At 52.7% G+C, this 21,354-nt stretch overlaps 6 protein-coding genes across 14 annotated transcripts; 3 read left to right on the forward strand and 3 right to left on the reverse strand.

Moving 5' to 3' along the window:
* The first annotated feature begins 121 nt into the window (after positions 1 to 121).
* Positions 122 to 1,536, forward strand: ufc1 (ubiquitin-fold modifier conjugating enzyme 1). The gene has a single exon (XM_077622107.1). It carries the CDS (start codon positions 309 to 311, stop codon positions 810 to 812), a length of 504 nt encoding a protein of 167 aa, XP_077478233.1. The 5' UTR covers positions 122 to 308; the 3' UTR covers positions 813 to 1,536.
* prpf4 (pre-mRNA splicing tri-snRNP complex factor PRPF4) lies at positions 1,451 to 5,091 on the reverse strand. Its single transcript, XM_077622094.1, has 15 exons — positions 4,821 to 5,091; positions 4,019 to 4,205; positions 3,757 to 3,943; positions 3,504 to 3,591; positions 3,351 to 3,430; positions 3,200 to 3,293; positions 3,030 to 3,124; positions 2,909 to 2,967; positions 2,657 to 2,780; positions 2,500 to 2,589; positions 2,307 to 2,429; positions 2,127 to 2,234; positions 1,932 to 2,050; positions 1,680 to 1,786; positions 1,451 to 1,606 (listed from the first exon to the last, which is right to left on the reverse strand). Exons 2-15 carry the CDS (start codon positions 4,176 to 4,178, stop codon positions 1,520 to 1,522), a joined length of 1,521 nt encoding a protein of 506 aa, XP_077478220.1. The 5' UTR covers positions 4,179 to 4,205; positions 4,821 to 5,091; the 3' UTR covers positions 1,451 to 1,519.
* Positions 4,854 to 6,266, forward strand: cdc26 (cell division cycle 26 homolog). Its single transcript, XM_077622108.1, has 3 exons — positions 4,854 to 5,017; positions 5,544 to 5,644; positions 5,712 to 6,266. The coding sequence occupies exons 2-3, from the start codon at positions 5,564 to 5,566 to the stop codon at positions 5,907 to 5,909; spliced, it is 279 nt and encodes a 92-aa protein (XP_077478234.1). The 5' UTR covers positions 4,854 to 5,017; positions 5,544 to 5,563; the 3' UTR covers positions 5,910 to 6,266.
* A 351-nt stretch (positions 6,267 to 6,617) lies between these two features.
* On the reverse strand, positions 6,618 to 12,480 carry fer (fer (fps/fes related) tyrosine kinase). Its single transcript, XM_077622085.1, has 20 exons — positions 12,292 to 12,480; positions 11,550 to 11,669; positions 11,012 to 11,143; positions 10,763 to 10,936; positions 10,511 to 10,610; positions 10,246 to 10,429; positions 10,007 to 10,144; positions 9,812 to 9,931; positions 9,410 to 9,532; positions 9,117 to 9,318; positions 8,896 to 8,994; positions 8,606 to 8,812; positions 8,386 to 8,508; positions 8,234 to 8,290; positions 8,046 to 8,164; positions 7,884 to 7,978; positions 7,695 to 7,818; positions 7,463 to 7,617; positions 7,246 to 7,368; positions 6,618 to 7,169 (listed from the first exon to the last, which is right to left on the reverse strand). Exons 2-20 carry the CDS (start codon positions 11,616 to 11,618, stop codon positions 7,033 to 7,035), a joined length of 2,481 nt encoding a protein of 826 aa, XP_077478211.1. The 5' UTR covers positions 11,619 to 11,669; positions 12,292 to 12,480; the 3' UTR covers positions 6,618 to 7,032.
* Positions 12,481 to 12,657: 177 nt separating this feature from the next.
* Positions 12,658 to 15,826, forward strand: LOC144090543 (RING finger protein 224-like). Of its 5 annotated transcripts, XM_077622102.1 has the most exons (5): positions 12,682 to 12,764; positions 13,192 to 13,342; positions 13,716 to 14,710; positions 14,866 to 15,042; positions 15,167 to 15,826. In XM_077622102.1, the coding sequence occupies exons 4-5, from the start codon at positions 14,869 to 14,871 to the stop codon at positions 15,485 to 15,487; spliced, it is 495 nt and encodes a 164-aa protein (XP_077478228.1). In that variant the 5' UTR covers positions 12,682 to 12,764; positions 13,192 to 13,342; positions 13,716 to 14,710; positions 14,866 to 14,868; the 3' UTR covers positions 15,488 to 15,826. The 5 variants fall into 5 exon arrangements, with proteins under 5 accessions (XP_077478227.1, XP_077478228.1, XP_077478232.1 ...); XM_077622106.1 differs by lacking the exons at positions 14,866 to 15,042; positions 15,167 to 15,826 and having other exon boundaries at positions 13,716 to 13,785; positions 13,865 to 14,474; XM_077622103.1 differs by lacking the exons at positions 12,682 to 12,764; positions 13,192 to 13,342 and having other exon boundaries at positions 13,349 to 13,785; positions 13,865 to 14,710.
* pisd (phosphatidylserine decarboxylase) lies at positions 15,689 to 19,811 on the reverse strand. Of its 5 annotated transcripts, none has more exons than XM_077622096.1 (12): positions 19,568 to 19,811; positions 19,435 to 19,492; positions 18,827 to 19,088; positions 18,603 to 18,741; positions 17,354 to 17,429; positions 17,142 to 17,275; positions 16,924 to 17,058; positions 16,731 to 16,832; positions 16,565 to 16,673; positions 16,305 to 16,499; positions 16,092 to 16,252; positions 15,874 to 16,017 (listed from the first exon to the last, which is right to left on the reverse strand). In XM_077622096.1, exons 3-11 carry the CDS (start codon positions 18,974 to 18,976, stop codon positions 16,096 to 16,098), a joined length of 1,197 nt encoding a protein of 398 aa, XP_077478222.1. In that variant the 5' UTR covers positions 18,977 to 19,088; positions 19,435 to 19,492; positions 19,568 to 19,811; the 3' UTR covers positions 15,874 to 16,017; positions 16,092 to 16,095. The 5 variants fall into 5 exon arrangements, with proteins under 5 accessions (XP_077478224.1, XP_077478223.1, XP_077478222.1 ...); XM_077622095.1 differs by having other exon boundaries at positions 17,377 to 17,429; positions 18,804 to 19,088; XM_077622098.1 differs by lacking the exons at positions 19,435 to 19,492; positions 19,568 to 19,811 and having other exon boundaries at positions 15,689 to 16,017; positions 17,377 to 17,429; positions 17,952 to 18,741; positions 18,827 to 18,838.
* Positions 19,812 to 21,354: the final 1,543 nt, after the last annotated feature.

Consider the following 21,354-nt stretch of genomic DNA (forward strand, 5'->3'; position numbering starts at 1 on the left):
TTCGACCAAAAGGTTGCTTTAAAATCAACAGTTTTTTACGTGGCTGTCATTGACCGAAGTACTTATAGTACATGTAAAATCCATTTGCAAGGCAGCGATAAAACGAGTTGGACTTTTTTCCTCCGGTCCGGTAGGTGGCGAAAGTGCGTCAGAATGTCCAAGAACGCGAGGAGGAAGAAGGCCAAGCGTTGTTGACTTCCTTTTTTTTCCACGTCAGCTAACTAGCTAGCGAGCGAGACCAATCGGCACAGCGGCTGTCATTCCTTCTTCCTCCTCTTCGGTTGAGTTCGCGGCCGGTGGCGGTGACGATGGCGGACGAGGCGACGCGCAAGGCGGTGTCCCAGATCCCACTGCTCAAGACGCAGGCCGGGCCGCGGGAGCGTGCGCTGTGGCCGCAGCGCCTGAAGGAGGAGTACCAGGCTCTCATCCGCTTCGTGGAGAACAACAAGGCGGCCGACAACGACTGGTTCCGCCTGGAGTCCAACGCGGACGGCACCCGCTGGAGCGGCACTTGCTGGTTCGTGCACGAACTGCTGCGCTACGACTTCCGCCTGGAGTTCGAGATCCCCGTCACCTACCCGGAGACGGCGCCCGAGGTGGCGCTGCCGGAGCTGGACGGCAAGACGGCCAAGATGTACCGCGGAGGCAAGATCTGCCTGACCGACCACTTCGCCCCCCTGTGGGCCCGCAACGCACCGCGTTTCGGCTTGGCCCACCTGATGGCGCTCGGGCTCGGGCCTTGGCTCGCCGTCGAGGTGCCCGACCTCGTCGCCAGGGGAGTCGTCGTCCACCAGGAGCAGCCCCGCCATTGACACACACTCACACATAGACCTGGCCGATTCCCATCTCGTTGACTACGATAGACGTCGAAACCAGAGTTGCTTTCAAAATCCACTTTCAACATGACCAGGCAAAAACTTGAAAACGTTGCCACCTACAAGCAGTGATGGACCGACACCGAGCTGTGTGGTACCTCTGATACGTGTACTTCTACCGTCAAAACAGAATATATACACATTCTTTTCAAAATAAATCACTGTACTAATGCAAATGAATAAACATACTTGCTGCCACCCTCCCTATTAAAAAGGACTGGACGTATACTTGTGATAAACAAATTGGTGGGAGTGCACGTCTTGACCAGATGAAAAAAAAATCCACCTTACCGTGTCATTGAAGGCACTAAACGTCCAAACTATTTGAAGTGAAAGAGTCTTGTAGCCAAGCACCCCACTTCATATGAATGGGACGTGTAAAGTTATTTAGATTGCCAGGATTGGACATCTATTTGTCAAGTGCTTTTTTTCTGGTGGCCAACTTGGGTAGGGCAAGTGGAAATGACATTTCCAGGTACATTGTCGTGTTATTTTGTAGTACTCCCCTACAGCTTTGTCATTTTAGAGCCGTAACCATATTGACGCAGCAACAATAAAAGTCATTTGCAATCAGCTCAGGTGAATTGTAGCCAGTTTAATGGAGTAAAAAAAAATTAAAACAAAAACTTACAATAAAAAGCCAACTATTCAGACACCCAAAGTTTGAAGGTTCTGTCGTAGGAGCACGTGGCGATGAGTCTGGCGTCGGGCGACACGTCCACGCCCATCACCTGAAAAGCAAATGCGTACCGATCGATGCGTGCGGGTGGGTGGGGGGTGCCGCAGGCAACAAAAAGCGCCTACCTTCCCCTCGTGGCCGGCGAGCGTCTTGAGCGGCATCCATCCGGGGTGACTCCAAACCTTGGCCATGTTGTCGTACGCGCACGTCAACAGGAAGTGGCCGTCCGTGGCTGAGGAGACAAACGCGCGGGAGAGAAGAACTGACGGTAAATACAAGCCAGTGACGTTCAGAATGTTTTTGGTTAGAAATCAGGCTCTCTTCTGTTGTTGACTTGAGGATTATCGATAATCAACGCCGTGTCGCGTCAAACTTACGCTGGAATCTGACGCCCGAACACAGGTTCTGGTGGGCAGGGATGGTGTAGAGGCACTTCCTGTTTCTCAGCTCCCAAACCTTACAGGTGTTGTCGCCACTTCCTGTCGCTAGGTGGTAGCTGAAAAACAGAAAAAAACGAATTGAAGAGATCAGGTCAAATTCAGGAGCGTTCCCGGTGGTTTTTAGGCGCCGACCCGTTTGGAGAGAAGTTGACGCTGTAGATTTCCTTGAGGTGACCTTCCAGGAAGACCACGCAACGTCCCGTGCGCAGATCCCAAACGCGTCCGAAGGCGTCTAATCCGCTGACGGCCCAAACGGAAATCACGGTCGACTCGCGATCCCACTTTGGAGGCGGCAAAAGCGGCGCCGCTCACCCGGTGGCGGCCAGCGAGCCGTCCGGGTGAAAATGGAGGTCGTGAACGCCTTTGCTGTGTCCTTCTTGATGGAGAATTTCCTCCTTGACCTCCACGTCCCACAGACGCCACGAATTGTCGTAGCTAGGCGGGGCCAGAAGCGCCTTAGCGGGAGGCCGCCGGTCGCGCGCCGTGCGTTGGTGCGGTTCCTTACCAGGTGGATCCCAGGAACCTTCCGGACGGATGCCAGCACACTCGGGAAACCCGCTCGCTGTGGTCGTCGATGCTCGCCACCGGTTCGTCGCTACGGCCGCTCCGCGTTATTGATTTGGGGGGAGGAAAAAAATCTTTCGGCGCGCGGCCCACGTTACCTGAGCAGGTTCCAAAGTTTGACCGAGCCGTCGGCCGCGCAGGATGCCAGGCTGACGTCCGACTCGGGCAGGGAGACGCCGGCGTCGGGACGAAAGACCACCGCCCCCACGTTGGTGTTGTGACCTACCCGCAAAAGAGTTCAAAACAAAACATTGGCAGCCAGCGACGGCGCTCGACGTCCAAAATGTTGGAAGCCGGTGGGCCGGCGGCGAGTCCCAGTCACGCCGGAATGACGTCAACGAAACAGCTACCTCTCAGCGTGCGAATCAGGTTGCAGTCGGGAACGGACCAGAGCTTGCACAAACCGCTCCTGCGAAAGACGCGTGGCACGTTAGCTCCGCGTTAGCCCACGGGACTTAGCGCTAGCGTTACCAGGAGGCGGTGGCCAGCATTTTGGAGTCGGGGCTGAAGTGGCAGAAGCTGATGGGCCGATCGTCCCCGATCTGACTGCAGAAGTTGTTCAGGTTCTGCGACGGCGAAGGAAGACGTTTGAGAGGCCGGTGCCAAAATGACCACGGCGGCCGGACTGGCGCCGCGCTCACCCTCAGGCTCTTGTTTAGCTCCTGCTGGCGGATGGTCCTGGTGGCCTCGCAGATTTCCTTCTGGGCCCGCGCCGTGTCCAGACGCTTCATGGACCTGACGGCGGGACGTTAAGACTCGTTTGGCGGCGGCTCAGCGGCGGTCCACGCTCACCTGGGCAGAGAGTAACGGGCCAACCAGAGACGGGCGTCCTTGAGAGAGGCGGGGCCTTCGTGGTACCAGGTCTGATTAGACTGGAAAAAAACAACCAGACTTGAGACAGACATGCAAAACGCATGCAAAACGCTAGCCCGGAACGTGACTCACGTCCTCCTGGGATCGCTTGACTCTTTCCTCGTCTCTCCTGGACTTCTTCAGGGCGTCTGGACCCACCACCGACAGAACGCCGCGCAGCCTGCACGGTTTCACAAGATGGCGTTGACAAAATGAGTCCCGTGGTACTTTTTGAAAGAAGAACTACTACAAGTGTACACTCGACATGAACATTTAAGAATTGGTGCCTAGCCGTTAGCCAAAGACAATGGAAGGTCGTCCCCCGCCGCAAAGAGGGCACACGTACCTCTCCCGCCGATCCGCCGGCCCCTCCCCAAACAAGGTAATGGGCTCCCCGAGCGCCCGCAGCCCGGCCTTGACTTCGGTGTCGTCGGTGGAGACGGTGATCTGTCGCGCTCGCTTCCTCCTCTCGAACTCGGCCAGCGCGTCCTGTTGCCTCCGGTTGATGTGCTCCTCCAGCTCCAGCGTGGCCCCTGCCGACGCACGCGGGTCAGGGGCGCCGCCGCGTCACGGCGCCCCGGCGACCGTCCCAAAGAGCGCTCGCCCACCGGACGAGACGTTGATGTTTCCCGCCTCGATTCCCGCCTTGACGGCGTCGTTGACGGCGGCGGGGTCGGCATTCAGGCGCTCGCGTTCTTTTTCTTCCAGGCTCCCGTAGAACACGCGACCTTTCTTCGACGCGGGCGCCGGGTCTTCGTCGTCCGACATTCTGTCGATGGCCGTTGTTTTCGCGGACTGTCCGCAAAATAAAGGCAAGTACATTTGAGTGGAACTGTGGTTCTTTTCGACAGGGTGCTGAATAGGGTCTAACACTTTTTTCAAAGACTGTACGCAAAATTCAAGCATTGGCCAAACCTTGAAAACGTAAAAGTAAAGTCCAAGTATTTCCAAGGACCCATACGAAGCCTGAATATTGCCATTACTTTACATTTAAGTGAGTAAACATTCATTTAGAAAGACAAATGCGCACGGTTTGGACGCTCCTGCTCATATTGCTGAAATTTGTTTTGGTCTATTGTTCAATTGATGTAAAAAAAACCTTCAAATTACTTTTAATGAAATACATTTCACAACATGTAGTTACGATTGACGGAGACAGGCGTCCAGTGCTTTTGCACTAGGAAGGCTATGAATATTGAGAATACTTGCAAGAACCGCGCAAGTAAACGCGCCCGCCACCACCACCGCATTTAGCCGCTCGAGTTAGCATGAGCTACTTTATGTCACGAAGAAATGGCAAAATTCCTCCAAAAACGTTCAGGTCACAGACCTAACTTTGATTTTAATTAGTAGCAATCAAACTGAAAGAACATTCATTGCTATAATTGTAAATTAAATGAAAAAACTCACACTTTTGATCGTGCAAATGGGCTCAACTTGAGCGAATGACTTTCCTTGTGACCCGGATGCAGTTGGGTCTTTTTCCGGATTTAAAGTTTGCACTTCCTGCTAACACTAAGATTCCAAAATCTTCAGTAATTCTGCATTTCGAAGGGTAGAACGACAGTCAACGCCAGAATTAATAACAAATTGGAGACAATTTCCAGGTAAAGCTGTGTCTATTTGTTGCTATCTACGACCGGGACGGCGTCGCCAACTTTAGCCATTTAGCTTAGCATTGCCTTCTTCTTGAACGCAATTGCACTAACAAATGCGCCCTCGAAATTTAACTTCCAACTCTCGGTAGTTTGCAAAAAGATTTGTTTGACTAAATTTAAGACGTTTACAATCAGAATAATAATTTCCCTGTGATAAATATAAATGTTTATTCATCAACGTCAACCACGCAGCAACGTCGGCATATTAAAATGTACAATCCTCATACTAAAGACTTTTAAAAAATCGAGTGCATTTTGGCCATAGGAAGGTTAAAGTTTCATTTCCTGCTTGAAATTGATGGTGATTTACTCAAGTCCATTCGTTGAATTGGACGTCCAGTGCTGTCAACGGTAGACAAGTTAATTGGGAAAATGCAAAAAAAATATCCTGGCTTAGCGTTCATGTCAATAGAAGTGCAAAATGTCTTTTAGGCCACGAAAAGGTATTCATATTGACTGCTTTTAATGTTTTTAGCTGGTGTGGTCCCGGACAAGATGCTGAGGCGGAAACCCACTCGTCTGGAGCTGAAAATCGACGACACGGATGAATTTGAGAGCATCAAGAAGGAACTGGAGGTCATTTTCCTCTCGGCTTCTCTCCCATCAAAGTACGTCCGTGATCACCTTTTCTCCCTGGCCACAGGCGCGGAAACGTCAGCGAGAAGAGGCAGAGTCGGGAGGCGCGCCGGGCGGCGGGGACTCGGCCCTCGGCGCCGACGGAGCCCAAGCGGCGCTCTCGTCCGCCACGGCCAGAGCGGAGCTCATCAACGAGCGGATCGGCTTCAAGCCGCACCCCAAGGCCACCGTGCTGCCCGCGCTCTTCAGGAGTTTGCAGTTTTGATCAATCGGCGATCAATAATGCTTGCTACAAGCGCCACTTTTCGAGGAAAGCCAGCTGCTGGCGCTCAGAGATCACCCAGGACGTCAACTTCCAACAAATAAATAAACTTTGATATGGATTGTCCCTCCAGAAAAAAGGCCGGATTTTGCTGAAAAATACTAAATATTAACCCTTTATAGGACAATTGACTATTTATGGTCATTCCAATACAAAAAAACTCATTGGAGGTCCACATACATCATATTGTGGTGCCTGGGTGATTATGATTTTTTTTTTCATAATTACTGTATTTTTTTTTACATTTTTTTTGTAATGAATAAATACAATTAAAATGATTACAAAGTGAGGAAATTTAAATTGAATAGAATTTAAGTCACTAAAACAGAAATACACTTTGGTCGCGGCTCTCAATTTGTTGAATTTCATCGTAATAGTTTCATTACCTGCCAATGACGGCAAGAGACGTCCACTTCATTTAAACTGGGAAGTTACAGATAAAATATTTTGAAATTGGCTTGGCTACCAATGATAATGATAGCAGTCTAAACTATTTAAACTACATTGTATGATTTTTTCAATTGGTAAAAGTAATTCACCATTCTATCACCTTATTGGCTGCTATTAACAGTGCTTGATGTCCGCTCCACGTCGACTGTCAAAACAAATTGGACGTCAGCGCCACTAAAAAAAAGTGCATTCACAGCCATCTTAATTAAATCAATGGATTTTCTCTCCATTTTTAATGAAAAAGAAAATAATAAAAAAAGACAAATCATGGGTTGCCATTGCAGTTCCATTTGGACCAGGCGGAATGTTTAGCGCTGTCAATGGCAGCCCACGAGTGCATTACAGAGTGTTAAAAAAAAAAAAAAATCAAGCTATTATGTACAGTAGAAAGGGATGTTAGTCTTGTGGTGGCTACGGTTAGAGGATTATAGCCAGGAAATGTGTTTACGCCGAAGGAAAAGTGTGTCCAGAAACTCCGCCGGTCGGAAGTTGAAGCCAATCAAATTCCTCCTTTTCATTTCATTGGCAAGCGAGCGGTACCGGTCAGGAACCCGGCCGCGACGTCCATTTCCATCGTCGGTTACCATTTTTGGGGGGCGGGGCGGGCCGTCGACGCTCACTTCTTCTTGATGGCGGCGAGATCTCGCTGCAGATCCGAGAACTTGGGTCGCTCTTCCGGGCTGTAGTGCCAACAGCGCTGCATCACCTTGTACACGTCGTCCGGGCAACGCTGAGGGCACGCCATCCGGTAACCTGTCGGGGCGAGCGAGACGGCGCGGCATCAGCGACCGTCGCCGTGTCGTACACGACGGGACGGACGGACACCGACCTTTCTCTACTTGCTCTCGAGCCTGCTGATTGGTCATGCCCGGGTAAGGACACACCCCCAGACTGAAGGTTTCCCACAGGAGGATGCCGTAACTCCACACGTCGCTCTCGGAAGTATAGCGACCTGCCGCATTTTAGGCAACTTCAACAACTTGAATCTCGTATTATTGTTTTCCGCAGCATGTTTTCCTTTTCAACGGCGGGTCGTGCCAACTTACCGTAGTTGAGCGCTTCGGGCGCCGTCCACTTAATGGGAATTTGCTTGAGTCCGGAGGAGGAATAAACGCCGTCGTCTTCCTGCCGGCTCATGCCGAAATCGCTGATCTTCAACAGGCTGCCTTCGCCCACCAGGCAGTTCCTGGCGGCCAGGTCCCTGCCGGCGGGGCAGGGCGGGACGAGTGGGTCAGGGGCCGGACGGAGAGATCGGTCGGTCGGCCGGCGACCTCTCACCTGTGGATGCAGTTCTTGTTCTCCAAGTAGGCCATGCCGGCCGCCGCGTCCCCCGCCAAGCGCAGCAGCTGCTTGGTCTTCAGCTCGTCCTTCTTCTTCCGCAGGTAGGACAGGAAGTCGCCGCCTGACGGGGAGGGGCGTGAGAATGGGCGGCGGCCCCGGCCGGCGAGAAGCCACAAAGCCTCCTACCGGGGACCAGCTCCATGACGATGTAGATGGGCTGCCTCTGAGTGCACACGCCGATCAGCTTGACGATGTTGGGGTGGTCGTACTGCTTGAGGATCCTGCGCGCACGTCGGCCGCCCGTCAATGGCGGTCGAAAAAGCGGAAGGCGACGCGGGCGACGCCCACCTGGCCTCGGACAGGAAGCGGATCTTGAGTTCCGGCGGCAGGTCCTCTTTGCAGGTTTTGACGGCCACCGCCGTTTTGTCCCGCAGCAGGGTCCCCTTGAACACCTCGCCAAAGTTCCCCTGTCGAGCGAGCGGCAAATTTCGTCGACGGAACGGCCGGTGGCGCCGGAAGAAAAGACCTTTTCTGACCTTTCCCAGCAGCTCGCCCAGCGCCACGTCCTCGTGGTTGAGGATCCATTTTTTGTCCTGCCGAGAGAGAGAAAAGAAGACTCGGTCTGATTCTGGGTTCACGGTCCGCATCGGCGAAAGCCGCCTTTTTGCCGGCTGGCTCGCTCGCTCGCCTTGACCACGGGGTTGAGGAGCACCACGCCGGACTTTTTGGTGATCAGCTGCTTGGTGGAGAAGTGGTGCTCGATGAGCTGAGGGATGTTGACGAAGCCCGTCCCCTCGAAGCGGTACTGACTCTGCGAGGGGCGGAGAAAGGCCACGTGGGGCGTCAGCACGGGGGCGGAGCCCGAGCGGCGGCGGCGAGAACGAGCGGCAAGAGCGAGCGGCACCTACGTCGGCAAACTGAATGATAAAGTGTCGGCGCTGCTCGTCCGAGAAGACGGACAAGACGTACTCGCCCGGTTTGCCGTGGCTCTCCCGCACCAGGAAGTCGCCCTGCTGCCGCAGCAGTTCTTGGGCCTCCGTGCGAGGGATGGCGCCGTGGTACCACTCCTGATCCGCCAGGGGACGCTCGCACGACGGGATGGCGTCAAAGAAGTGCTGAAGACCAAAGAAGACAAGCAATCAATGGACGTCTAGCCATTTTTTCTTTAAATCCATCATTTAGTCGCCACCGCACTCACCGAGGAAGACGAGCCCAACATGGCTTTGGGCGAGCGGATCATTCCCGCCAGCGAGTGTCTCAGCGTGTCCAGGCGCGAGCTCTTCTCCTTGCATTTGTCCTAAACGGACGACAAGGAAGCGCTTTTATTGTGAAAAGCTGCGTTCGGGCGCCAGAGGCCGGCCGCCACTCTTCTCTCTCGCTCTCCTTTTTTTTTTTAATTTTTTTTTGTTTCCCTCTTACGGCGGAGCTGACGGAGCGGGTGTCGTCCTCGTACGGCAGAACCAGCGAGGGCGGAGGGGGCGGCGGGGAGGCGGCGGCGGCCGCCATATTGGCGTCCAGCAAGGCCTTCTGGGAAGAGATGCGGACTTCCGCGCTGCGCAAGGATTGGACGTTTTGACGCAGCTCTAAGAGCGCCAGTTTCTGGCTCAGCAGCAGCACGCAGCTGTGGAGAGAAAGACAAAGGGGCACGGGGTCAATGGGGGGTGCCCGGCAAGGCGCCCGGCGGCCTCCACGAGATCGGGCGCGATACCCACTCCGATTTTCTATCGGCGTTCTGCTGACTGCTATTAATCTTGGCGTCCAGGTCGTCCACCAAAGCCTCTTTGGTCCTCAAATTCTGCTGAGTCAGCTCCAACTCCTCCGTGGCCGACGACAACCTGAGTCATATGAAACGCGTGTCATTTGCCGTCACCGCCAGTTCAATAGGAACCGGAAAATAATCCCAAAAGAGTCTATTTCTGGTCATTAACATCAAAACATTCTTATTTTATTTTATTTTTTTAATCATGCTAAATGACCAGAACTTGTCTTATAAAGGATTAAGAGTCTTTGTGTTTCAAAACAAGACGAAATTGAATTTAAAACTTCTTCCTGGGCCTCGTGAGAGCTTAGAAATGCGCCAAAGTAGCAGATATGTATTTTGTTAGCAAGCTCACGTGGCCTGGAGATTGTCGGCCGTCAGCGTGTTCCAGAGGATCTGGTTGGCCGACACGTTGTCTGTCTCGTCCAGCAGGGTGGCGTCGAACTCCACGCTGTCCTCGGGCGTCTCCGGAGACCTGTTCGGGGAAAGCAGGACAAAGGGGGATGACGACAGGTGCGCCAAGCGAGCAACCCGCGTTCCTCCGTCCCACCTGTAGGCGTCGATGAACTGCTGGTACTCCAGCAGCGGGTCGATCTGCTGAACCGCCGCCGAAATCTCTCGGTGGACTTTGACCACCTCCTCACTCAGCAGGCTGCTGATCTCGCAGTACTCTTCCAGAATGTTCTTGCTGTGAGCCCGAACACGTCCAAAATGACCCCACTTGCCCCTTCCTCATTTATGACAGACATATAAGCAAGTAAAGCGGACCCCCGGGCACCGCCCACTCACAGAGCCAGCGTCATGTCCTCCTGCATCCTCTGGAGGGCGTCGAGGAGGGCGGGGGCGGCGCGGCGCCGATGCTCTTCCTGCTGCGACTGCGCTCCGCACACGGCCAGCACGTACTGGTTGTGCAGGTTGTGCAGTTTGGCCGTGGCTTTGTCGTAGCGCTCGTGAGCGCGCTCGGCCTCGCGGCCTGAAAGAACCCACGTTGGGAAACGTTGTCGGAACGATCCGGGAGGGAAGGAGAAAGACCCCCCCTGGCGGCCCGGCCAACCTTTACTGAGCGCGTCTCGGTATTTGTCTTTGGCGTTGTTGGCGTCTCGGCTCAGCTGCCGGTAGGTGGACTTGAGCTTGTCCAGGTCGCTCCGGGTCACCTGCCAAATCCAAAAATGGAAAACTATTACCCAGAATTCACATTGCTTGGATACTCAGTTAACCCATTTGCTCATTTCTTGCACGGCAGTCATTTTTTTCAAGGATTCATTGGAACATTTGCATGGATTCCAACATGGATGGCCGTACGGACCTTGTGCTTGTGGCTCTCCAGCTGCTGGTGGAGACTCTGGTAGCTCTTCTTGACCTGCTGCTTGTCTCGGATGAGCGTGGCCAAGCGGTGCAGCGGGCCCGAGTTCAGGTCGTCGGCGTGACCCCTCATCACGCGGCCCAGGGCCTCCGTCTGACGCACCACCTGCGACCAGGACTGACAGAGCGCACGCCAGCGCCTTCGAGGCGGGCCCACGCCGACGCCGGCTGGCTCGCTAGCTAGCTAGCTCACCTTGCTGACGGTGCTGACGTATTCGGCGGCTTCCTGCTTCTCCATCTGCTGAGTCATGCTGAGCAGCAGGGCGGCGTACTCCTTGTCGCTCTTCACCCGCAGCGTCATGAAGCGCTTGACCGTCTCCAGAAGCTGCCGGACAACACAACGTCAAATGAGTGGCATATTTTCTTCTTCATTTGCATACAAAATGTTTGGCCGCTCAGTTAACATTCACTGCTATTCGCCGCTTTTGACGATTCTAAAAATCATTCTGCTCCGAACTGAAACGAGTTTATCTCCAGTGCACGTCCGGTCCGTCGGGAAGGTTGGCAGCGAATGAGGATTCTAGTTTGTTCTTCAATTCAAAATGATCAGAGTGGTTGTTCAATATATCATTTAGAAAAAAAACACTTCTGGGTCACTTGACAATTGTTACTATATTGGCGGTGACGGACGTCCAATCCGTTGACAGCACGTCCATCGCCGTCAATGGCACTGAAAGCAAATTGGAGCAGCGAAATCCTCTGAGCGGCGAGCGTTTAGTCATTGGCCATACCTTTAATTCCCAATCCTGCAGTTTGAGCAATCCCTCGTGGGAATTCCTGAGATCCCGACCGAAGCCCATGATGCGTCAGGCGGCGTAACGGCACAATCCAGCCACCAAACTTTGCATCATCTGTGGACAAAGCACAGAAATCCAACATGAGACGGACGGACGGATGGATGGATTGACCAATCACGACACGTTTCATTCTTCTGTTTAAAAGGGGAACCATTTTTCATCCAATGCAAGATTGCCCAAGCTCTTGCCAAAGGACGCAAGAGGCAACTTCAAGTCATTTAGTATTTGTTTCTTTCCAAAAACATGCTATCAGTGCAGTATTGGCTTTGAGTAATATCACAAAGTAATCGATACTGGGAGGAAAAAATGGTATCGGCGCAAGACTACTCATTACAAAGAGTTTAAGAGCATCAAAACAGTGCCCCGTAGTTGCCAATGATGGCGTACAGGGCGATGCTAAACGTCAAGCTAGCGGTAGCCCGTTTCAGTGAACGGCAACTGAAGCCTAGCGTGCTAATAGGACCACCAGGAGTGGAAAAAAAACACTTCTAAATTTAAATATAGCCACAAAAGCAAGCGCCGACATGGGTTTCTGCGCCTGTCCGGTCTGTTTTGGGGGGAAACAAATGAAGCGAAGGCAAGTTGACAGCGGCAGGCGGACACCAACTCGAGTGAGGGAGTTCCGAACGAAGGGGCTTCGAGGATGACCGACTTCTTTTGCGCCGCGCTAAAGTACCTGAGAGGCGGCGAAGGGGGGCGACACGCTGGCTGTCCGCTCACCGCGCTCCTCTGCTATGTCCGTCCGCACTCATTTCGTCTTTTAACCAACTTTTTCTTCGCTGTTGTCAACTTTCTCTTAATCCCGTCTTCCGTAGAGCTAAGAGCTCAGGCTAACCAGGGAGGGGCTTCCGCCGGAAACGGAAGCCTAGGCGATAGCAACATTTATTTATTTATTTTAAAAATACTTTCCTTAGTTTTTGTTTTCCTTACAAATTTGATATATTCTTAGCCCGAGCGACGGTCAGAAAAGGCATACGTACAATACATACAAAAATAATAAAGAAGCCGTGGACACAATGTGAACGAGTAGATGCGGAAACGTCACCGCCATATTGGATTTGTTCTAGTGGGAGGACCGAAAGAAAAGGCTGTGAAACATACGATTGTTTTGACACCCAGCAAAGATTTGTTGCTTCAAACTCACAATGGGTGGGATCAAGATAGCCCGAGAAGTTTTGCTTTTGTGGGGGAAACAATTGCAAACTTAATACAACTTAAAATACTGTAACAAGTAACGAGCAAATTGTCACGTTACATTGTGATATTTGGCCTAACAAAACCGCAACACAACATAGGTTTTAATGAGAAACATTCGTTGAACATATGAAGCTTTTTCCTTCATTTTCCAAAGCGCTTATCCTTCCTCACCAGGGTCGCGGGGGGTGCTGTAGCCAATCCCAGCTGACATTACAAATTTCTTCTCCACGCCCTTCCTTGGCTTGGCCCCAATACGTTGTCGTCGAATGGGACCGGATTCAAATGCAAAATACTTTGAATATTATCGGAGATGGGCACGTGATTTGGAAATATTTGAGCCATCACGCAAAGCGGAAACCCGTTTTGACATTTTTCCCAGGTGTTGAGCGACAGAGGGCGGAACTTCGGATCGGATCCTGGAGCGCGTGCGGTCCAGCAGAACCAGTTGGGGCGGTCCGGCAAGCCCGCACGCAAACTCACAAGAGGTTAAAAGCAGCCACTTTGTTTTCTGCCAGGCGTCAGCTCACAAGGCAAGTTTTGCTCTATCATTTTTTCCACTAACAAACAAAGCTGGTCAATGTTTTCGGTCTTTCGGTGCCGCTGACGCTGATCAAATTTTAACTCACTATCTGATTGTTTACCTATTATTGTTTTTTTACTTGTACCTGAGTCGTTTTACGAAGGTACGCCTTATTTTTGAAGTAACGCTACTGTTTCGGGCTACCGTGCGGAACGTGTCGGGACACTATTTGCCCTCCCCGATACCGATGACGTCAGTGGAGGGCCATATCGGCGGCGATCGCGGCATCGGCGCAACACTAGTTGCGTTGGGGCCTTTTTGCGTCGTCCGTGTACGAGGGTGCTTTTGCCGATAAAGGAGACGCTTTCCTCCCTGTTTTGCAGCCGCGTGGGCGGGAGTGCGGCGGCCATGTCGTCCAACATCCAAGTGTCGCTGGACAACCCGTACGGCCAGGTGAGCATCCCACGGGCCAAGCTGCGCGGGGCGGGCGACGGCGCCACCGTCATCGCTAACCCGGGGGCGCTCAACGGAGGCCCGATCCACTCGACCCAGGGCCACCCCCAGCCGCCGCCGTATCTCGTCGAGGACGCGGAGGACGAGGTGGGCGGCGGCCGTTGCGCCTGCTGCTACAGGTGTAGGAGGAGGAAGTGACGTCACGGACGAGCGCCCACCCACCCGCCGGGACTCTGTCGACCGAAGTCCGGCGAAGCGTTCTCGTGTGAAGACTGAAGCAATGGACCGTTAGAACAAGGACAAAGGAGACGACACGCCGTCCCTCGTCCCTTTTCGCGTCGGCACTGAATGAGATGTTGCTCAACTGTGATTTTTTAGGGCGGTGGAGGAGGCCACGCCCCTCCCTTAGTATCTCCACGGCATCAAGAATAAGTGACGACTGCCGTGAAACATGTGACATCATTATTCAAATATGTAGGAACTCTCTTTTCTGTTATATCCAATGGGACCTGGACTGAGACTCCATAAGAATGTGTCTTTTTCCCCCCAATGCTTCAATATATTTTTTGACATATCTGTAAGGCGTATTCCTTTTACAATTTCTACGTTTTGATTATGTTCTAGTAATGCTAACTAGCACAAGGCATGCATGCTGTGACCTCTCCAATAAAGGCCTCTTTTGGAACAAACCGCTTTCCCGGAAAGAGTTAATATACAGACTGCCACCTGCTACTCAAGTGACACGAGAGCCCCGTTGCCGGGCAACGTGTGGTAACCTAATAACATGTTTAATATTTCATCCCAATTCAAAGAAAAAATAAAGTGTCACAAGCCACAAGCCACAAGCCAGCCAGACGACCGCCACAAACCGAGAAAGCTCCGGAGAAAAACAAAGCCCAAAAGAGACAGGATGTGACATCGTCAGGTAAGTTTAGCGCCATTTCCTTGGGTCCCGCCCTCGCTACGGCGGTGACCCCGACGTACGGGGAGGCGCCCCATTCCCGACAGCCGTCCCGCTTCCCGGCCGCGGACGTCCGTCAAAGGCGGTCCTCCATTTAACGCGCTGCCCGCCTCGAGCAGACAATGTGGCGGGAAGCGGAAGAGGGCGGCGAGACCAAAGCCTCCATGCCGGCCCTCCGTTGCATCGTTTGCTTCGGCCGCTACGATCTGGGCGCCCGCTTGCCGCGGCGACTGCACTGCGGCCACGCCTTCTGCCAGGCCTGCGTCAAGCGACTGGACACGGTGGTCAACCAGCAGGTCAGCCCCGCCCTCTTTCAGGCCCCTCCCCGACATAACGCTCGTGTTCGGGCGTCGTTGGTTCGGCCTCGGCCGGCGTACGACGATGTCCAAAGTCCAACGTCAAAAGGTGGTGTTTTGCCAGGTGTGGATCCCGTGCCCCCAGTGCCGGCAGAACACGCCCCGCCCCCAGGGGGGCGCCGCCGCGCTGGACCTGGACTTGCCTTCCTTCCTGGCCCTCAAGACGCAGGCCCGCTCGACGAGCGGCAAGGGCGCCGGCGAGGCCGACGCACCGCCGGGCGGCGGCGGCGGCCACAAGGGGTCGTGGGCGCCCAAGGACGCGGGCGGCGTGGACGCCTGGTCTCACGGGGGCCTCGCCGAGCCGCGCTTTCACAGGCGAGGTCGCTGCTGCGAGCCGCTCTCCTACTGGCTGTGTTGCTGCTGTTGCCGCACGGGGCGGGGCTAAAACCAAAAAGGGCCCACGCAATTGTACGGCTCGGGCGTCCTATCCATTTTCACAATAAACAAAATACTCGGCACTCCTAATTGGCCAACGGGCGTCGAGCCGTTAGAAGCGGGTTAGTCGGACGTGGACCGCCGTCAATGTCGCCAGGCTCGTAAGACTGATGTTTAAGGCAGAAAAAAAAGACTTTCTACTCTGAAATAAAAAAAAAAAAAGATTTTAATGGAAAGCATTTATGGTGTTTGGCAATCGGGCCGGCCGCAAAGCATGATGGGAGATCAGAGGCCGCCCAGTCCCTCGCCCACCCTCACGGTCTGTCCTGGCTTGACGCTGAAGGCGAAATCGCTGGGGGCTTCGAAGAGGACCACCACGGTGGAGCCCAAGTTGAACTCGCCCACCGCCTCTCCGCGCTGCAAGGCCACGCCCCCTCTGGCCGAACCCCCTTCGCCCGCGGTGGTGGTGGTGGCGGCTGCGGCGTAGCGCAGGTCGTGGAAAGCGCCCTCCTTGTCGCGGGCCGCGTTTGTCTGCAGCTCCTGAAAGCGGCACAAAGGTTGCATTGGACGTTAGGGAATCGCCGCGACAGGCAGCCATTTTAGTGTTCACTGACCTGGTCAAAGTAGACGCGTATGGATCCCACGTTGGTGGCGCCCACGGCGGTGAAGGAGAAGAAGCCGTGCCGCCATCGGCCGCTCAGGGCCACGCGCTCGTTCAGGCAGAACAACTCCTTGACGCGGCCCGCCACGCCCGGGCTCACCGACATCAGCGAACCTGGAGGCGCGACGTTAACGCCCGGCCCGTTCGACCCAATCGGACGACCCACCTGGGAAGTGCCGTCTGAGCTCCACCGTCCAATCGGCGGGGGAGTGGAAGCGGTGGTAGTCCCCCGGAGCCAGGTAGACCACCACGTGAAACAGCTCGTTGTCGGGGCTGGACAGGAGGCCGGCCCGGAAGGACGGGGGAGTGGCTTCTGGACTGGTTTCTGGACTGGCGTCCGGACTGGCTTCGGGAATCCCGCCTGGATCGACACGAGTCATTCGGGGACGCCGTTTTTTGGGACGCCATTTTTCGGGACTCCCTCACCTCGCGGGCCCAGGAAGTGCTCCAGGCTGTACGTCACCCCTTTGACTTGCTCCACCTCCGAAGCCAGCACACGACCAAGGTGCACAATCTTGCCGTCCGCCGGACACACCTGCCGTCAAAAAGCGTCAGGTCGCTCCGGCGTCCACGTCCGCAAGGGAGGTCTTACCAGGCAGGAGGCGGAGCAAAGCGGCCGCGCCGACTCCTTCAGCCGCCGACGGAAAAACTCCCCGAGATTTCGGTAGTGACTCAAGTCCTCCACCGCCGCTTCCTATTGGTATAATTCAGCCAAGAGGGTTGGCAAGGGGAGGGGACGGATGGCGTGGATTTTTTTCCGCTGCGCACGTGTGGCGTGGCGTCACCTGCATGTTGACTCCAAAGGTCCAGATGTAGAGCGAGTAGACGGGTTTGCGGAGCCAGGTGGGGAGCTCCACCTGGTTGACGCGTCCCCACGCCCGGGACAACAGCCGTGTCGGGAAGGAGCGATAGAGGGCCACCTGAGCGGGGAAAGAGCACCGGGCGTCAGCGGGACGGGGACGGGGAACGTAGAGGCCCACCCGAGCGGGGGACGTCGCCTTACCTGAGCGGGCGTGGCCAGAGCGGGCGCGGCGCCATCCTCTCGCTTCTTGTAATGCTGGTAACCGTAGTAACCGCCGCCCGTCACCAGCAGGAGGGGCAGCGGGCGTGGCCGGAAGGGGAAGCCGCCACCGCCGCCTGTGGAGGGGGGGAGACACCGCGGCCGGTTGGTCGGCTGCGTCCGTGACGAGCCCCGCCCCGCGTTTCCCCACTTGCTTTTTCCCCTTTTGGAGCTTTACCCGAAGACGTGACCAAGAGACGTCGCTGGCCGCTGCCGCTCGCCCTTCTGGCACTAAAACATTTGAACACAACACAACAACGACCGGAATTAATTCATTCTTTGTAACAGACGGGGCTCTCAAAAGTGCATTTATATATTTCGAGGGGACTGACTGGCCAAGAGTCATAACTGCAGTAAGAATCCACATAAAATGGACAACAGTATGAGGCAGAAAATCACAATATCCTGTCTGAAATGCAACTAAAGGTTTTTTTAAATATATTAAATGTATAAATATAATGCAAATCAATATACATCTGGCTCAAGAACATTTAATTGTTTTGTCTCCTGTTCAATGACAGAACCTTTAACCACAATCTTTATCAGCAATATCGATTGACACGAAAACACGAGCTAATGGAGAGAACAAAAAAAAGCGACAATGCCGGTGTTTGCAAGATGCGGTGGTGGACTTGAGACTATCGGAATTTCGGGGGGCAAACTATCAAATTATGACTTTTAAGTCTCACGCGTTCCAATGCGAATCGTTCAGAGGCGCATAAACAAAGAAAGACGACAATATTCCGCAAATACCTGCATATTAACCGGCTGCACTTGGCTTGTACGGAGGCCGCCATCTTGTGTGTACGGAAGTGAAGTGACACAGCATGACAAGCCAAAGTCCGTTTCAAAAAAATAAAAGCTCTCAGGAAACGGAACTTTGTTTTAAAGCAGCTGAAATGTGGTTTTGCAGAGCAACATTCACCAACAAATTATCAAATTGTAAATTACTAAAAGACACTGTGGACTTTTTGGGATTAGAAAAAAACTAATAACATAAAGCATGTACGTGTTAACCATTGTGCCACCTAGCGGTGATGAAAAAAGGAGTTCGATGATGAAAAACATTTGCAAGTAGTAGTCCAAAATGAAAAGAAAGTGACCCAAAATAGTCCAAAATGAACAGAAAGTGACCCAAAATAGTCCAAAATGAACATAAAGTGAACTAAAATAGTCCAAAATGAACATAAAGTGACCCAAAATAGATCAAAATGAACATAAAGTCACCCAAAATAGTCAAAAATGAACAGAAAGTGACCCAAAATAGATCAAAATGAACATAAAGTGACCCAAAATAGTCCAAAATGAACAGAAAGTGACCCAAAATAGTCCAAAATGAACAGGAAGTGACAACAAAAATGGCGGCGCAATAGGATGTTAGCTTGTTTTTCTTCTTCTTCTCACCAGCAGGCAGCAGACGGACGCGTGGATCTTGCGGAAGACGTAGCTTAGCACGTAGAGCGCCGTCACCAGACTCAGCTGGAGCGCGTCGTTGATCACCATGGCGATGAACATGATGTAACGCGGGTTGTCGTAAAAGACGCTGCCGGCACAAAAAATAAAGCTGGTCGGTGATCGGCGCTGGCCCGGACCACGTGGTCGTACCCGTGTCTGAAGAAGGTGTGCACCATGCTGCCGTTGATGACGCTGAGGGTCAGCCACACCAACACGGCCGCCATGTTCTTGGCCAGCGCGTTGGAGAAGCTGTCTTTGGGAAGCACCCAAACGGAAGCCGGAGAACTCGAGTTCTGCCAGCCGTCCGCCGACGAGTTCCACATGGTCGATTAGCGCTTTCGTCTGCAGGACCGGTTACGGAACACAGAAAATCCAGACGGGTTTTGGTACTGGTTTTACTGGATTTCCCGTGAGAAATCCAGCATCTCTTCGTTGCTAAAAGGGGAAAACCAGTACCAAAAAGTCAAACAAAAACTTGGTGGATTTGTTGTGTATTGATTGTACAGAAACAAATGATGGAATACTGATGCAGAATCCAGAATAGGATGGATTCTGAACCAGCAAAAACAGTACAAAAACACAACAAACCCAGCAGAACATTTGCAGACCAACATATGATGAACTAGCAAAATAGTACCAAAACACAACTAGTCCCTCAGAACCTCCCTGGCTTAAAAGCACCAGTATTTGTTGGTTCCTAGACTAGCAAAACCAGTACCAAAACCCAACCAATCCAACAGAACCCACGAGGATTTGTTGTGTCTTACGAGGGTCCTTTTACCTCATGACTCGCCCGCGACCAATCCCAGGTGCTGCTCGCTGCGTGAAAACCTGGGGTCCTAAAACATCCAAATAGGTTAGAACTGCAGAGATGACTACACAACGGCCAATCAAATCCAAGATGAAAAGCGTACCTGGACGAGAAGGAGGTGGGAACGCCAAAACCACGAGGCGCTTGACTCACCCGAAGAGGAACGCCACGGGCCGACCTCAGCCAGCGCCCGGCCAGGGCCGAGCCCACCTTCTTATAGGACGGCGAACGTCAGGTGACGCCCGAATCGTCCAATGGCAGGCCGCCGACATCATCGTCAACGACAACACGCCTCGGGATTAATATCGATCGGAATCTAAATAATAATGGCGACTACGAATCCCATTATTAGTAGCGATACCATTCGCCCCTCCCACTCCGAATGAATTGGACGTCTAGCACCGTCCATGGTGCAGCAAGTCCTCCCAGTTTAAACTAACTCGACGTCTATTGTTGTCAAGGCAGGCGAGTTCATTTGGACTCACTTCCTGTAAAGTTGGAATCATTTCCTGTTGCTTTTAGATAATTTCTAGCTCACTTCCTGTTGATTGCAATTGACACCATTTTTTTGGGGGCGCTTAAAGGTCACTTCTTGTGAATTGGGGGTCACTTTCTGTACAGTTGGGGTATTTCAGAGTCACATCCTTTATATTGTGGGTCATTTCCTGTCCATTTTAGGCCTTTTTTGGGTCAGCACATGCTCAACGGATATTTGTAAGGCACTTCCTGTTAGGTTTATGATATTTCTAGGTCACTTCTTTTTGGTTTTATTTTTTTCATGTTGATTTTAGGGCATTTCCTGTCCATTTTAGGCCTTTTTTTTGGGGTCAGAACATGCTCAACGGATATTTGTAGGGCACTTCCTGTTAGGTTTATGATATTTCTAGGTCACTTCTTTTTGGTTTTATTTTTTTCCTGTTGATTTTAGGGCATTTCAAGTCACTAATTGTTCATTTCTGGCTTTTAGGCAGTTTCCTGCAGATTTTGGGGCATGAAAGAGTCACTTCCTGTACAATTTGCATGATTTCCCCATGATTTTGCAGCATTTCCTGTCATTTTGGCATCACTTCCTGTTAAATTTGGGCCATTTATAGATTTTATTTGCAGGTCAATAGAAGAAATGTTTTCTTTGCGAGTTGAATGCGCCAGCCGCCCCAGCTGAAAGCGATTCGACAACCTTTGACCTTAACGATCGTGTTTCACCGGCTGCCGTTGACGACGACGACGAGGGGCGTCCAATTAGCGGCCTCCGAGGACGTGACGAAAAGGAGCGCTCCCTCTGACGCAACGTGACCTTTACGGGACGATTTGAAGACGCCGGCGGGAATTCTCGGAGCACCGCGATGAATCCGCAAAGGTTTGAAGGTCAACGAGCTCGTTAGCGCGACGCTGGCAAACAATCGTTAGCGTCATGTCTTTGACGTTCGTGATGAACTTTGCTTTTGCTCCCTTAGGATTTACGCCACTCCTCTGATCTTTTTTTTTTTTTTAACCCAGGTCTTGTTATTCAAGTTTACTTTAACAAACTGAAGACAGCGGTCCGGTGGACGAGTGGTTAGCACGTTGGCCTCGTGGTTTTGGGGTCGTGGGTTTGAGCCCAGGTCGGTCCACACTGTGTGGAGTTTGCATGTTCGCCCCCGGGTATCTCCAGGTAGTCTGGTTTCCTCCCACATTCCAAAAACATGCATGCTAAGCTAATGAGATGCTAAATTATTCCTGACCCCGAGTGTGATTGGTTGTTCGTCTCATTGTGCCCTGCGATTGGCCGGCCACGGATTTGGGGTTTGCTCTGCCTGGTGTCAACTGTGATAGGCTCCAGCACCCTCCACGACAGAAAATGAACGAATTAACTGTGAAATCACTCAAACGCACAACCAGGAAATGAAATAC

Source organism: Stigmatopora argus, chromosome 16 (genome assembly GCF_051989625.1).
Source record: "Stigmatopora argus isolate UIUO_Sarg chromosome 16, RoL_Sarg_1.0, whole genome shotgun sequence".
Lineage (NCBI taxonomy): Eukaryota > Metazoa > Chordata > Actinopteri > Syngnathiformes > Syngnathidae > Stigmatopora > Stigmatopora argus.